We start from the raw sequence: 16,711 nt of genomic DNA on the forward strand, positions 1-16,711 counted from the left end.
GGCAGTGAGTATAAACTGGAACACAGGAGGTTCCACTTAAATCTGAGAAGAAACTTCTTCTCAGTGAGGGTGACAGACACTGGAACAGGGTGCCCAGGGGGGTTGTGGAGTCTCCTTCTCTGGAGACATTCAAAACCCACCTGGACACATTCCTGTGTAACCTCATCTGGGTGTTCCTGCTCCAGCAGGGGGATCGGACTAGATTATCTTTTGAGGTCCCTTCCATTCCCTAACATTCTGTGATTCTGGAATTAAACCAGTGTTTAAAGTATTTACAGTTTTCACATGTAATAAGATTATTAATGTTGGTCCCAAATTGGCCCAATGTGCAGTCCTTAGTCAGCAGGTGAGTGGACACTAGAAAAAAAAAAAAAAAAAAGAATTGTCACCTGAAGCCAAGCAGCAGAAATAAGTGTAATTTTTCCAGTTGTATCCTCATTTCTTCTTGTGGTACTACTTTCCCAAAACAACTTTAAATAAAGCTGCCGCAACGGCTTCTCTCTAAGAACGTATGCCAACAGGCAGAGGTACATAGGACTGAAAGAGACTGCTCCCACCAAGTCCCCTTGGCAATCCTGTCACATAACCTCCTCCTCAGATAACCAAGTTCTGACTTAAAAATTAAATTTCAAACTTTTCTGGGCTTTCCATCATGAAGAGCTGTCAGACCTGCACTGAGCCACTAGAACAAAAACCTTTCCAAAATGAATATTTTTCTACTCTTACTGAGTTTGTGCATTAGTTTCAGCCGTTCTCAATCTGTCCACCACGCTGATGTACTTGCAACATGGGTGTACTCTGCCTTCATTTACCAAACAAAGCCTGCTCTTGGAACACAAGCTGAATACAATTACCTATTCACTTTGGCAACCCTTTTTTTCCTCCTCCCTTCTAATATTAACACATCTATAATTTATCTAGAATATTCAAATATTAACACATCCTTCTTGAGCACTGTTGTAGAAAAGCACGCAAAATACTCCAGCTGCTGTCTCACCAGGGCCTCCTTCAATGGCATGGGTATCTCTCTGCTGGTAACACCTCAACAAACTAGGCCTGAGACTTCATTTACATCCACTTCCATGGCTGTATCAGACTGTGACTTTACACTCAACCTCAAACAGATCAATCATGTAGGATAAACCCGGTGGCTGCAATGACCAGTGCTGGGTCCTGAAGACAACTTGCTCTCCTGCAGGCTCTTCCCACACACTAAAACACCAAAGGACACCTGCCAGATACCCTGTCCACCCCTTGCTGCCAAAGCCCAAGGTGGCACCTGGCTGTGCCTCACTCCAGCAGCCACCACTTCCCCTCACCACCAGGAAGAGGTGATATGCCCAGAGAAAGTTCAGCCTGATCTGATTTCTGCTGATACGCCCAAATCTTTCTTCTTCTCCACCGCTGACGTCCCAGCTTCCAGCAGAAATTCTTCTCGCAGTCTCCAAGCACACAGCCTGCTGCTCTGCACCGCCGAATGTTATCCCATTTCCATGGCTCCAGCACAGCCGTCCCACTCCTCCTGCACAGCAGCCTCATTCACCTCTGCTGGTAGTGGTGCTTCCCAACTCAGTGTCATCAGCAAATTTAACTAGCAAATGCCTCTTTTTTTGTGCCAGGGTTGTCAATTTAAATATAAAACAAAAATCAGTCTCTGCTCTTGAGGAAATCCGTAAATTATTTGCCTGTTGACTGATACTTTCTCAGTACCACTTGTTTACATTCCCCTTGCTGCCTAATTCCTCCTCACCTTAACATTCTACACAATGCACTTGCTAGATTAACTAATTGCTTCCCATGTGGCATCGAGGTAGATGAATTTCTACCTCTAAGAGTTTAACTAGAACTCTAAAGAAACTGCTAGCAACGACACCACCTTTGCTTAAGAAAACAGATATCGCTTTATTTCATTTTCCAGTGAGTTCCAAGTCTTTCACTTTGTATCCATTCTGAATTTGTTGCAAAACTTTGCACACACTGTTGGGGTAAAATTAACAACTCCAATTGCCTGGATCACTTTTCCTTTCCCTTTCTAGACACAGGCACGTCAACACAACTCAGCATTCACATGAGACAACAGCAGACATGATGAATTTTACTGGAAATCTGTGCTCCCAACCCTGCAGTTTCACCTATCAGTTATTTCAGCATTCTTGGATGGAGATTGCACAGCCTTCCAGTCCCAATGCATGGATGTCTGTGCCTCCACCTAAATACAACTACCTCATCTCCCATCCATATTCCTGTAATCTACCTTGCTTTTGCTTCTGATGACGCACATCAGAATAATCAAGTAAAAAAAATTAAATTTTTTAAGCCATATCAATTTTAATATTCACGTCACTGATATGGCAGCACAGCCCTTGGCTATTTCATATCCTTCACAATATCTACCATCCTCATGCACTGACAACCTAAAATAATCTGAAAAGCACTTCTAAAAAGTGTTCTAGTGCTTAGATATGGTATTATGCAGTCTCTAGATGACATACAGGTAGCATTCATGCTGCCTCTTCAAGATGAACGACTAAACAGAAGCTTAAATTCTTGGCAGTGATCCAGTAGAAGGTATAATACCTTGAGAACAAGCCTAATAATTTCCAGTGGAACTAAGAGGGAAGAAGCACTTGAAAGCAGTATTTTAGAGAAAGGAACACATAAATATAAGGGCTTGGAGGATAAACACCATCCGCTGGGTTGCAGTTCAAAATTATTTTATATAGCACTACAAAAAGGCATTTTACAGGCATAGTCAGGTTACAACTCCTTATCCCAAGATGGTTACAGTCAGAAATAAAAGATGATATGGTCTGGGGAGGAGAAACAGTGAAAGGCACCATGTGGAAAGTGAGACAAACATTTCTAAAACATAGGTGCTATAGGTATATTTATCTTGAAATATATCAAAATAGGCATATTGTATTGTGGTGTCATAGCCAGGACAATGTAGAACCTAGTACACTGCAACCAACGTCTTCAGAAATGGATATGGCATCCATCCTAGCCAGTCACCCAAACCCAAGAAATACAGAGCTGAAACATTTATTATGAGATAAGAGGTATCTGGTTACCTCATTTGAAGCTTCAGTTTTGCCCTGTTATTTTTAACTGAATGGGAGTTACCGAACCTGTTTGATTCAACATACTAGGCTACAAAGGTAAGTTCCTTCTAGCTTTAGTTCAGAAACTGTAGAACATAAACACTTGCAAACTCAGAAAGGGTAAAACTGAAAGGGAAGTTAAAACCTATTTTCACGCCTGTGTGTAAAGTATGGAAAGTTGCGTTAACTATTCTCACTTCCCACACCTGGCTCCTTCCTCTTTCATTCAAAATTTTCTCCAAAAGAAAATAATGGATGCCATACAAAAATCATGAGAATTTGTAACCTGGTGTGATTGTTGCATATATACCCCAGACAAAGAAAGTAAAACAATCACCAGGTACCTAGACAAAGGCAAAAATAAGAGCACGTGTCGGTATTTTTTGAAGAGCAGACGTATCTTCCTTCTGCCACCTAGTGACCGAGTTATTCGGATAAGAGTGGCATTTAAAATATACAATATTAAGTGGAACACCTTCATGGCTCTTCCTCCATCTGACAGCGGTAGTGTTGCTAATCACATTATTCCCAGAGACTAGTATTGTACAAGTCATGTCATTGTGGGCTCCTCATAGTAAAGCTCTATAATGCTCATCCCCTGAAAGCTTCGAGAGCAGAGTTCACCCTCATTAGAGCTCAGACTTTGAAAGCTGCCTCACACCAGCACATGTGGTGAACGTGTCACACACCACGACTCCAATTCCCTGTATAGCTGGCAGAGCTGTAAATAATTTCACAGATCTTAACAAGCTTTGTATAGCTTGCAGGATGCATACTTGTTATTTTAAATCTTACTGATCCAGAGTAGAGAGATTTCTAAAATGATTAAACTTGATCTCTGCAGTCACTCAGTGGCAGGGCTGAAAATGTGCCTGGCCCTACCTACTGATGGCAACAAAGGCTGGGATTACTTAATGCTTTTTCTTTGTACCAGAAAAGCAATTTATGATTGAAAAAGCACATCTTTGAGTTCTTTCTGCACTGTGAAGAGGTAACCTGTAATAAAAAGGCCATGAAGGAACTAAACAAATTCATTTGGAAGAAAACTAGCTTAAATATTTTCTTATCTATCAAGATCTGTACAATAGTGCGTGCCACCATAGAAACAGGCTTCTCATATCTCTGCCTGCCAGGAAAGTAAAGCTGCCTCAGTACACTCATGATTGGTATCACCTATCCCACAGGTTCCTCGGAGTCCTGGCACTGATTCCACATTTAAATTTATAAATTAGTGTCTCAGAAACAGCAATTTGCACACACAGACATTTTTTTCAGCCAGAAAGCAGTCCTGTCTTTGACATCACTACTTGATAGGGAATCACTGTTTCTCTTTTTGTTTCCCTTCAACGCCTCTTCTTTTTCATGGGTCTTCAGAGGAAAGAATTTCCAACTTATTCTAATTTATTTCATTGTTTTTGTTTTTAAAACAAAGCCTTTCCAAGAAGCATCTGCCTAAACACTATAATAAATACAAAAGGCTTTTAATAAACAAACAAACAAAAAGAAGTTGCTAAGAGTTTGCTTTTGCTAAGTCTCACATCATTTTCAAATATATCACTTCAGATAACCTGGCACAGATTTAGCTAGAATCAGAGCATTTACAGCACTGTTCTAGATTTTGAGGCACACCTAAATTTTACAATAGTATGGCAGACACAATGGTACTGTGGAACTCCGTTCATAATGACTGAAGTCTAGATAAGGGCACTGGTCTCACTTTTGTACTTTTTTCATGGAAATCTGTAAAAAAGACCTGAACTGGATCCTTTTATTAAAAGAAAAGGGTGGGAGAGAAGGAAAATGGACTTTGTGTGTGATTTACACTAACAGCTTAGAGTCCAGCCCGTGGTCTAACCGAGACAATTAGAAACACCCCAGGAACAGGCCACCATGCTTCCTTTGCAAAAAAAGAGTCTTCTGAAGACAGAGCAAACATTACAGAGGTTTCCTTAGTTTCCTTAATTACTAAATATCCCCATGATACACGCTTTGTCCATGAGGCAAGACGAAAGCACCGACTTTTCTTGCACCAGATTATTGTGGTTTCTTATAATTATCTGTATTAAATAACCAAAACTAAGAATGCTTCCTGTTGCCACCCGCTGCATCATATTTTTTTCCCCCCACGTTCTTCACCACTCTTTACCTTGTCATCTCTTCCTCTAGCTCGAGATTCCCTTTCGCGGCTGCCCGCAGACTTCTCGCCCTTGGACACTGCGTGTGCTCTGCCCGCCGGCCCGCGGGGCTGCAGGCCTGGGGATTCTTTCCTCAAAGGTTTCACTTCTCGGCTGGGACGTTTTATCTGAGGTGGAGCCCTAACAACAAGCAACCACAACAGAAACATGCTAAAAACGGTGAAAAAAGGGCAACATTGAGAAAGAAGGATTCTAATATTTCATTCATTACCTTAGTGCATTATTACTAGAGCTGACAAGCCCCTAAATCTTATCTCCCTATATCTGTACATCCAGCAACGTATTTCTGGTTCTGTCTGACACTCACAGTAAAGAAAATATATATATATATATAAAAAACCAAACAAAGGGGGGAGAGAGAATTTTAAAACAGTCCTCCTACCTCTGACTTCATTCCCCTGTGTGAAAATGTCAAAATGTAAGCAAATGCAAACAGAGCCGAACTGCAACCACCTATACTTGTGTGCATCGCCTACAATGTCAAAGAGAACTCAGAAGTGGCACAATGCAGAATTTGTTTTTAAGATGAGGCGTCACAATCATTTTGCTTTAGGGATCGGACTTGAAATACGGAACTAAAATACATGGCCAGGAACATCACCCAACTTTAATTAGTGTCCCCTATTAAATCTTCTACTGATTCTTGTTTTAAGTAACTCAAAATTTGCTAACTTCAAAAACAGCTTCCTGGAATATGACTTAAAAAGAATACCTACTTATACACACTGCTGGATACAACTGCTACATTTTGCTTGGTATACACTTTCATCAGACTTAACAGCATAGAAGAGTGGCTAATCTTCCTTACTTATTTGCACAAGATTCAAATTCCAGCTTTAAAATGTGGATGAACTATTTGGCCTTTACCTCTAAGAAAGATACAAGAATAAGTACATCTTGTACTTCACATAGCAGTACCATAAATTCTTATTATCATTTCTACCACTCACAAAAGTAATCAGCATTAACATTATTTTACACTTACATTCTTAGGGTTTTTTGAGAACTGAAGATACATTTGTGTGATAATCATAAAGCACATTATTTTACAAATAAACTTGGCATTTCTTTCTGTTAACCAAGATCTCTCATTTTATTTTCATTTGCTTACACGAGTATCACATATTAAAATTCTTTACTGTTGTAATGTTATAATAGAAAATTGTTGGCATGATAAATGTTATTCCTGTTTTTAAGTTGGATTTGTTGTTTCCAACAACCTGTGTCAAGCTCTATTAGGGTGAAAATGAGGATTTCAGAAAATGCACAAGCATCTGAGAAAACTATTAGCTAACTGAAGTTACCTTAAAGGTGATTACCAAAGAGAAACACCATGTATAACAGAACATGTTTAGCAATAGAACTAACCAATGGATTAAACACAGGTCATGTTATCCACAGCTAGGGAGCAATTTCTAACAACCATGACTTTCAAGATCCTTCAGTTCCAGCTCTTCCCTGACTCCTCAGCCATCAATGAATTCAACTGCTGCAACTGAAATGGAAAACTTTTCTCCCTGCACATGAGAAAGGAAACTGTCACCAAAAACCCACTTACCTCTCCAGCAGACTCTAGTTCCAGGCACTTAGCTAGTCACTCCTACCAGAATAAAGGAGTGACTTTCTTTAGAACTTCAGCAATAAATCCGACTCTAGTTTAACTACCTTTTTTTTTTTTTTCCCAATGAATTGTATTTCTGCTTTATTACCAATGACTAAGGGCTAAATGAAATGTGATTTTCACGTTACAAGTGCATTCAAAAACCAACATAAAATTATGGCAACCCAACTTTATTCCACCCACCCTGCTTGAGCCTCTCATTACCTGTGTTCAGCTGGAACAGGAGGGGGCCAAACAGCGGGATCTCTAAAAGGCTCATCTTGACAGGATACAGGGATATCTGCAGGTCTGTCCATTTTAAAACTCTCTAAAGTGTTGACAATGCTCTTAACTTGTTCATATTCTTCAACTAATTCTTGCCGGACCTTGAGAAATACATAGATTTTTTTTTAAATTGTAACAAGTCTAACTTTTTTTTTTTAAACCATTAAAAGTACCTCAAAACATATACTACACTCAAAAGCAGGGACGACTCCCAAGCCTTTACATTCACAAACCTCAGACCTATCAGGGTGACGACAGATCTTTGACAACAGCATAAACAAGTGAATCTCTGTTGAGTTTGTCTTCCTGCTTATCAATGTTGTGACCAGACATGATTGTGAACAGAGGGATCGCTCTTCCATAATACGTGCTGATGCTTAAATTGATGTGTGTGTGTTGACATGTATGCACACATAGACACAAACTTTTATAGTAGTAAGGGTGATCTTGGCAGATCTTTAACATATTTGCTACTATTCTGGCATAAAAGAACTCATCTGTTTACACTCTCCAAGGTCCTAGTTATACAACTGGCTAAATCATTAAAATATAATATCACAAAATTAACTTTGTGAGGGGCACAACGTCACCATACAGTCAAAGCACAAGCCAATTGTTTTGTGGATTAGAAAGATTAGAACAGAAAACGGGAACTTTAACACCCTCTAGCAGAAGTTCAAATGATGAGTAAAGTAAGTGAAATGAAAATGAGAAGAAGTTATATCTCAGGAAGAAATCAGGTTGCAGAATTATGCAACTGAATTTTATACCTAAAGTTTCTATTGCCACTAGTCAGGGAATTAGAACTACTGCAATAATTTCAAGATTATTTACTCAGTATTCATTCAATTTTCTACCATGAAGCCTAAGAAAAATAAGATCTGTGTAGAAATTTAATAAGTTTTAAGTGATATGGCTTGTTATAAGCTCAAGTTGTGTATGCTAAGGTCACCACTTCTTACTGCATACCACTAGCCAAAAACTGCGCTGTACATTCTTGCTCAGAAGCACACACTTTCAGTGCACTAGTGTAAGATGCACCAGGATTCACCTGACCGCACTTGTACTGCATCTTACCAGTCTTTCACCTATCACTCAACGATGCTTTCCATCCTGTGGGATCAACTTCCATGCTAAGTTTGGTTTTTACCTGCTCAAAGGTCATAACACCCAGATGTCACCTCTTCACTGAAGTGTTGGTACACAGCTAAAACTAATTCACAGATTGCTTTGCATACCTAGAAATCAGTATTGGCATCTTGTAGCTAGGATGACCTTAGGCCAACATGAATCTTGCTTCTCACAGGCTCACAGCTGGAGCTACGCAGACATCCTGAACTTTTCCATCCACTGGAAAAGCTCCTAGGCTCTAAAAGCTCTCATGAAGTAACACTACAGTGAGGGTATTTGCAGGCTGCCACCAGGAACGCTACTGAGTGAGGCTACATCTAGCCGACACTGCAAGGCTGAATCAAAAGCCAGGATCTGAAGCCAGCTTACAAGAAAGCCAAGGAGAGACACCAGGCACCCAGCTGTGTTCCTGTCATACGTCCATGTGAAAAAATGCTGGGAAAAACGTTGCCTGGGAAAGCTGCAACCAGGCTTCACTTTGTAGCAAACAGAGGAAGACAACCGAGGACAGTATCAGCAGATGTCAATGATGTTGCCTGCAATCCAGACTCTCTTTGCTGTGCAGATTCTGAGTAATGGAGACATCAGGAGAATGGAGGTCTGCAAATCCAGCCTGTCTGCCGAGGTTATAACAGCAGCAAATCAGGCAACCTGTACTAAACAGCATCACACCTTGTGACTGTTCTTCCTACTGGTGAAAAAATGTGACCATGAGCCTGAGACCCCATCTCCCTGTGTGCTTGGAAAGGCACCACGGTGGGCAGGTGTGACGCATCTTGTCAGGACATTTTTAGCAGTATGCCTCTTCCAGCCTGATTTTCACCTGCTCATCCCATTTCTCTCTCAGACTCTCATTTCCCCTCTCAGAATGGCATCTTTCCTCACGTGCCCCACTCAGCAGCAGCAGCCCCCCACTTCTGGTGGGGCAGCTTCAAGACAGAAAGCACTACCTGACATAACTGTTTGGTAGGTATGGTGTATAGAAGAATGAATCATTAAATTGACAGCTCTCAGTAACAAACACACATCACCTCCTTCTGGAAGCTACAGTTCTCCTAAAATACTACCAGGTACACCCCACAGCAATGTATCGTTCTGCTCTGTAATATTTTCCAGGAATTTTCCCACTACAAGGTCAAATTAGGATATTTCAGCAGCACAAATAAATTATTCTCTGGTTTAATACCCTGTTTAAGAAGAATATATGTGACTGCCCTCAGCAAGATACCAGCAAGGACAGAGGCAAAGTGAAGGGTAAATCCCCAAGTCCCTACACAGTTCTTGCAACACTGCATTTACTTCACCAGAAGTTCTACGTGCATCTGTACAAAAGGAGGATTAGGGATGGGAAGAACTTCATCATTTCACAAGACACTTCTTGCTTATTCCAGATGGGGTAGCTCTGTTCTTCTGAAGACACAGGACTTCCAGCTCAGGCAGGATTGCTCCTGCCCTGCTTTGCTCTCTTTGCTTTTTCATCACACCATCAGCAGACACATCCCCCAGTGCAAGAACTTCCAGCTGAGTTACAAATGTGATTGATCACTAACTTGGTTCCTTCAAACTGTCTAACACACATCCCTCCTGTCCAAAAGTAAATCCAGCCAAACAGCTGCTGTGAGGTACAAAGGAATGATGGAGCATAAATCCTTCAGGGCACCGCTCCACCAGAGGCAGCCGCTTCCTACTCCACTGCTCCAGGAATACAGACAGGATTCCTCCTATCAGCCTTCCAACACATGCGGAAAAGTTGGTGGAAAACAACTTGCTAGTGCTGAGGGCTGGAGTGCTGTCACTCAGCTTTGTGGACAAGCAAAGAGGATGGTATCTGAAAACTTAGAGAAAGTGAGCCTTTGATGCCTTGGAACCTGAAAACAAACAACTTCTGTCTGTGTCTTATGCAGACCTGAGCAAACAAAACTCTGAAATACACACCCTTACTGCTTAGTCAGCACCTGGGAAACCAACCAAAAAAAAAAACACCCAATGTACTCAAACAACAGGACTACAAAGGAAAACCAGCTGCGAAATTCCTAGAGGCCTTAAAGAAAGTAAGTCGGATTAAAAAGGTACAGAAAGAGTTTATTGCAGCTGACAAACAACCCAGATGCGAGCCAAGAAGGGTTGTGCCGTAATTACAGAGGTGACTGAGCACTGCCTCTGAGTGATCAGCACTACTCTGAAGCCACCTTGGAAAGCTGCAAACAGGAAAATCCCTGATCTGGACTCACCCAGTCTCTCAGCCCCCTGTCACACCCTTCCCTGGGTGCCAGAGCCTTCAGGGGGCTCCAGCTCTGCATGTAGAGAACCTGAGAAAAGATTTTAGGTTATTCATGCTTAAGCAGTTTCAGGAAATAGCACGGGCCAAGTTAGCTGCTCATCACTGCCGAATAGGAAGATGTCACTTGTCACTTTTTCTCCCCAACCACACTTTGCCACTGCTCTTCTGAATTCAGTTCTGGCATTTCAATACAGTAACCCAGCTTGGTGAAATGGCAGAAAACTAGTCTAGGAGGGCAATAAGAAAATAAAGGACACTTTTGCTGGGTTAGCCAGCTGCACTGGCTCGCTCCCCTGTGATAAGGTGAACCCCAGAACAAAGAATGCAAAGGGCAGAGGAGGGAGAGAAGCTGGTACAGCTGGAGTGAACACCAGGTGGGGAAGAGCTCGGCCCCTCTGGGCACGGCGGGATGTGAACTGGGTTCAGCTACTGTGTGAAAGTGCCTGCTCCCCAGAGACACGCTCTGGTACACGAGCCATGTCACCTTGTCCACAGAAGCAGCATTGTGGGCATTGGGTGAAGTCGGAAAGCCCAATAAGTAGCCTTTCAGCCCAGGACGTGGCCCCATGGCTTTGTTTGGACATTTCAGCCCTAAGGATTTACAGTAACCATGCAGAAAACACATCCTAACATATGGGTATAAAACACAGTGACCAAGAGTTGAGTTCACTCCTTCTTAGCAGTATTTCCAAAAAACATCTCAGGGACTTTCTCTGAATTTCACAATCTGGCAGCTGTTGTACCTTTGGCATCACCAGCTCTTCTGTGCTATGCTAGAGCTTGTACTTCTACATCACTTCCCAGAACAATAAGTATGGGTATTAGTACCTTGGTAAATACAAATAAAGTGTGGAGTTTTTTTAATTATGTCTTGCAGGAATAAAAATAGTGACATTTCTATAAAAGCGTTTTCCAAACCTGGAATTACTGCCTGCAATTAGCGTTAGTTATTCAACAAGCACCATTTTTAAAAAAGTGAAAATAATGATTCCCTAAACCATAACCCAAATAGATTTCCTATAACCAAGTCTGATCCCATGCAGTCAAAGTATAGTTCCTGTAACCACAGTTCTTCATTAGTTACCTGCAGAATATGCATGAAGTAACCTACAAAGTGCTAATAAAGCAGGTATGAAGCAAAACCAACATAAGCACAGATCGACTAAGTTGTGTTTAATTGTTTTTTAAATCATCCTTTATTCTTTAAGCACAAACACAGTGCAACTAATCACCTGCTCCTGTGGCTGTGGCTGGTAAGGATGCCTTGCAGGCTGCTCCAAATGCTCTGAGAATTGTTGAACTCCTGCCCCAGCCCCTGCTGAGGCTCCTGTGCTCTCCGATACTGCGCAATGCAGAGCACACGGTTGTAACATGCAGCAGGTTTTGCTCGACAGCCGCTGGCCGTGTCGTAAGCCAGTACAATCTCCTGGGGGCACGCTCTGCTGTCATTCTGCAGCTGCTGAACTGTCACTGAAGCAGCTCTTTCCTACAAGCCAGCTGTCTAGTAAAAAGACTGCAGCAGCCAAGAAACTATCTCAGAATAAACAGGGGGAATGTCAACACAAGTGACGTTCACAGTGGCAGTCAAGAGAGTAAATGTACCTTTTATTGTTGTTCAGTAGAAAAAAAGATTAGTTGCTTCTGATTTTGAATCTTTCCAGTCCCAGCCTGTATTTACATGGATGAATATGGCTACAAGTCAGCCAAACCTCAAAGCACAAAAGAGAAGTAACTTCTTATTTGTCCAATAAGCTTAGGGGCCTAGGAGTGAGGAGAAGAAGGGAGCTACACTCAGCCACCCAAGAGAAAGCTGCGAACTCCTTGGAAGCAAAACAAATAAGGGTCTCAACAGCAGGTCACCACTTGATATCCCTAAGCCAAGCTAATTACCAGACAATCAATGACAATGACTTTTCCAAAGGGTCACAGGAATTTGTATGTTATCACAGCACTGCTTTGGTGGGCCCTCCAAGAGGCATCTTTTGCCCTTTCAAAGTTCTGCAGGTTGTCCCAGGTTAATAACACAATCCCTGTCCCCCAGCCAGTGCTGATTTTGAAGTCCCAGAAGCAGTATTGCGTCAAGTGGAAGCGAGCCAGTCAGTTGTTCCAGGGGAGCAGATGATACATGTTCCCTTTCCTCCTCCTTCTAACTGTCCTCTCAGCACCAAGCACAAGGAACCCTTGAAATCAGGGTGCCCAGTTGCAAAGCTGAAGCTGCCTGACTGTGCCACATGAAATACAAGCCACCAGATACTTGCACAGAATATCATGGTGTCCAGACCAACCTGCAAAAATTTGTAAACAACGACACCTAAGCAAAGAGAGGTAGATCAAGAGTGTTTGGGAGTCTGACCCAAAATCTGAACTATTTCTGGTTCACCTCTGCTCTACATCACTCAACGAGCTGCTGGAAAAATCCCATGTAGTAGGAGAGGCAACAAAACAGATCCACCTAGAATAAGGTATCTATTCAGGATGGAGTACCCACCCTAGAGAAGTGACCACATAGAGAGAACAAAGGTTCATGTAACAAGTGTGAGTTGGTCAACTGCTGAGCCATGGCTGTAACTATTTGAGATGTTACCCATTTGAACATCCTGATTTTATGAGGGAACATGTACGCAAACACCTGAAACTGAGTTGACTGCCTCAAAGTCCCAATAGGACAAACACCCTCTGTGTGCTGTGCACAAACCTACAGAAAGGAAGGGCACATTTCATACAGCCAGATCCCCTCAACATCGGTGTCCCAGGAATCCTCCAGGAGGTTCCAGATTATGAAATGTGCATGCAGACAGTACATCTCAGAGAAGAACTGGTTTAAGTATCAGTGTTCTCCTTTGAGTACTTATCTACATGGACATTCACACTGTGGACTGCTCCCAACAGTAAAAGCTCTATGTACCCAGTGTCTGCTAGAGATTGCGGAAGTCCACCTCCAAAAGGTACCAGTGGTTTTATCCTCCTCAGATTCCTCAGAGGATGGAGAAACCAAAGAACCTAAAGAACAGGCTAGTTCCATACTCCAGAGGAAACAGTTTCAGGTAAAAATCAATTGCATTCATTCACTTTACCATGACCTAAGGGTTGCTTTGCTTCTGGTGCCACTTGCAAGAAGCATACGGGTATGGGAACCTCTTGCTTCCGCACATGAGTGCAGACAGCTACTGAATGTGACTGACAGTTTATACGTAGGCGCTGTTGGAGCTGGAAAGCAGTGCCAACATCCAGATCATCACACTCCCTCTTAGTCTATCTCAAGGAGTGAGAAGGCACAAGAGTGGGTAAGAAAGCAGGTCTACCTCTATGCATCTCACCAAACCATTTAGGTGCAGGTATGGAAAAGCTAGTGGTTCCAGGGCTGCATCATTTGCTCTCAGGGCAGTACCATTTTGTTCCCAGTGCTATGGGTAGTCCCATAAATTAATGAGAAGGCAAACAGCCTGGGGATGAAGCATGTATTTTTTTTTAACCATGCTTATTATGTTTTGGTGTTTGCCCCTGAGCTGAGACTGGCACCAGTAATGGCAAAGCAATATTCTGACAAAGCTCATCTGCCACCGCTGTGTTGGGAAGTTTCAGAATTAACATGAGCACGCAGCATGACAGACACTACCCCACCTGCTGCTGATCTTTCTGGGGACAGTTCTCTAAAGCATTTATGCGACACTGTCAAGGGCCATTCTGTTTTTACCTAGAAGGGATAATTTCTGAGAAGGTGCCAACTTCGGATCCTCTGCTAAGGAGCCAGCTGCCTTCCCCAGAGAATAATCCTTGAAACTGTATCAATGGTCCTTTTTTACTTGTACAGAACACATTCCACAGTGCACAGGCTTCTCTGAAGCAGTTCAACCACCACACAACACCACCAGACTTGAAGTAACCTTCACAAAATAAGAGCTGTTAAAAAGTTTAATTGAAGAATCAGTATCATCGGAGGAAACACTAAGCACTAGAAGTAGAGTGCAGTGATGCAACTGGACAACAAGGAGAGACTCATACTCTACCATCATGTCAGCTACACATTCGGCAGGAACTAAGGACATGCGTGGGCATGGACAGCTCGTATCTGCATGCCCCGGTGTGGGGAAGCACTTGAATGCAAACACTTGGATGTGACTGTCTCCTGTACAACATTAAGCTTACTACAGCACCACAAAGCAAGGCACTACTGCTCCTGCTTGTGCACACACAAGCTTTGCAGACAAGCTCTTAATAAGCAGACAGACCTTTACAATTCTGTGATAAATGCCTATAAATAGTACTGTCATTACAAAATGATTGCTAACGGGGTTGTAGCTATCAGTACATAAAATACTCTGTTAATGTCAGATGATTCAAGCACAAAACCATAACCAAAGCACCTGCTGCAATAAAAAGGAAAAATTTGTTTCTGTAGTTAAGTAACATCATTTAAACACAAAACATTTAGAAAAACTCTTCTTGAAATCATCTCTTCAACCACTTACTGCAATACTGTATCTTTTATAGGACCTACGTTCTTCTTTCAAAAAGTAATATTTATGCAACATAAATTCTTTATTCTGGAACACACCTTCATATGTTTATCATCCATTTTTTTTTAATGGAACACATTTTGTACAACAAAAAATGGAACCACAAAATGTAAGGAAGACTTAAATACTGAACTTGCTAAAGAGAGTTCTTACATTACTTCCTTGGCTTCAGAAGTTCTCTGCTTAGCAAGGTAATGCATGTGTGCAAAAACCAGGCTAAGAGTATTACTTAGAGTTTTAGAAACCTGATCCAAATTCGCACACTGTAGCATTATAATTAACTGCTGCTCAGACAACTGTTGTAGTGATTCTAACTCATCCACTCACATCTTAGTTTACAGGAAATTAGATAGCCAGAAGATAAAACAGCAAAAGGAAGTACTCAGCAAACTAGTTTTTCCAAGGTATGCAATCACACACAAGCAGACCTGTGATCAACCAAAGATCCTAAGTAAAAACATCAAAAAAAAATATTCAATTAGAAGAAAATAATTCCTTTTAAATATGTCACTAAAACTATTTCCCCATAAACATCAACAAAATATTGTGAAAGAAATGTTGTGAATTTAGCTGCAATATACATCCTCTACATCTTAAAAGGTTTGGGAAGTATAGTCTGCTTTTCAAAAATCAAGTAACAGAATAAATGCAACCTTATTTCACCCTACCTGTTGCCATTTGCCCTTAATTGCTGGATCTCTGATCGACTGGCAATGTCTCTGGATTTGTTGGATGACACCCTGGTAATATACCATAGAAGAGTCATAATTCCCAAGGAGTGCATATTCTCTTCCTTTTTTGGCATTATCACAAATCTCTGCTAAATTCATCTTCACTCAGAAATCTAAAAGAGAACATAATCATCACAAAAATGAATTTTACATACTGTAGAATAATGCAGACTGCGACACTCCAGTTTTGTTTTTTCTCTCATAGTTGAATTGTGTCTTTCCACCTCCCATCTCCCCCTCTTTTTCAAGCATTTAGCTCTGGAGTATCTGTTTACTAGCCTAAGGTTTGATATCATGAATCATAAATCTTTTATAGTGATAAAAAACACTTCTTTGCTGCCTTTGGCCCCAATCCTGTTAAATTAGTGCAAGAAAATTAAATGCCCTGCCCACACTGAACCTAACAAGCCAATCTTTAATTTGTAGATCACCACAATATATTAGCAGCCATCAACCCGTGAATCACAAATCACATGAGGCATTAAATTGCTTTTTATGCTGTTGCATTACATACGTGCCTAAATGTGCCAACCAACATCAGGGAAGTCTGCACTTAGCACTTTCAAGAGCCCTCACCCTAATGAGATTATGATACGGTTGAATGACAGCTTTACTATAGACAAAGTTGAGAGCCTCATTCTGTTTAAATATTCTTTCACAGTATTCCAACATCCACATGCTGACTTGGATTTTTCATCAAATTTAACATGTCACTTTGGGATTTATGTCAGAGTTAGCAACTGAAATTTAAGATCTCTTAAAACAGTGATTCCCAAAGTACAACCTTCCCCCAGTCCTCAAAACAATTTAAGATTTACAGATTTTACTAACTTTTTTATACAAGTAGTAAATTGCAGCATGACTTCAAGG

The 16,711-nt window shown here is 41.4% G+C and overlaps 1 protein-coding gene across 6 annotated transcripts in view; it reads right to left on the reverse strand.

Annotated features, from left to right (window-relative positions):
• The window catches only part of KATNAL1 (katanin catalytic subunit A1 like 1), a 46,350-nt gene that overhangs the window by 20,498 nt on the left and 9,141 nt on the right, over window positions 1-16,711 (reverse strand). For 5 of the 6 annotated variants that reach the window (XM_065051093.1, XM_065051117.1, XM_065051102.1 and 2 more), the window contains 3 exons: window positions 15,779-15,954; window positions 7,122-7,282; window positions 5,248-5,416 (listed from right to left, as the gene is read on the reverse strand). In XM_065051093.1, coding sequence (XP_064907165.1) covers window positions 5,248-5,416; window positions 7,122-7,282; window positions 15,779-15,940 — 492 coding nt within the window. In that variant the 5' untranslated portion in view covers window positions 15,941-15,954. The remainder of the gene's footprint in view (window positions 1-5,247; window positions 5,417-7,121; window positions 7,283-15,778; window positions 15,955-16,711) is intronic. The other variant, XM_065051133.1, reaches the window with a different exon arrangement.

Source organism: Columba livia, chromosome 1 (genome assembly GCF_036013475.1).
Source record: "Columba livia isolate bColLiv1 breed racing homer chromosome 1, bColLiv1.pat.W.v2, whole genome shotgun sequence".
NCBI classification, from domain to species: Eukaryota; Metazoa; Chordata; class Aves; order Columbiformes; family Columbidae; genus Columba; species Columba livia.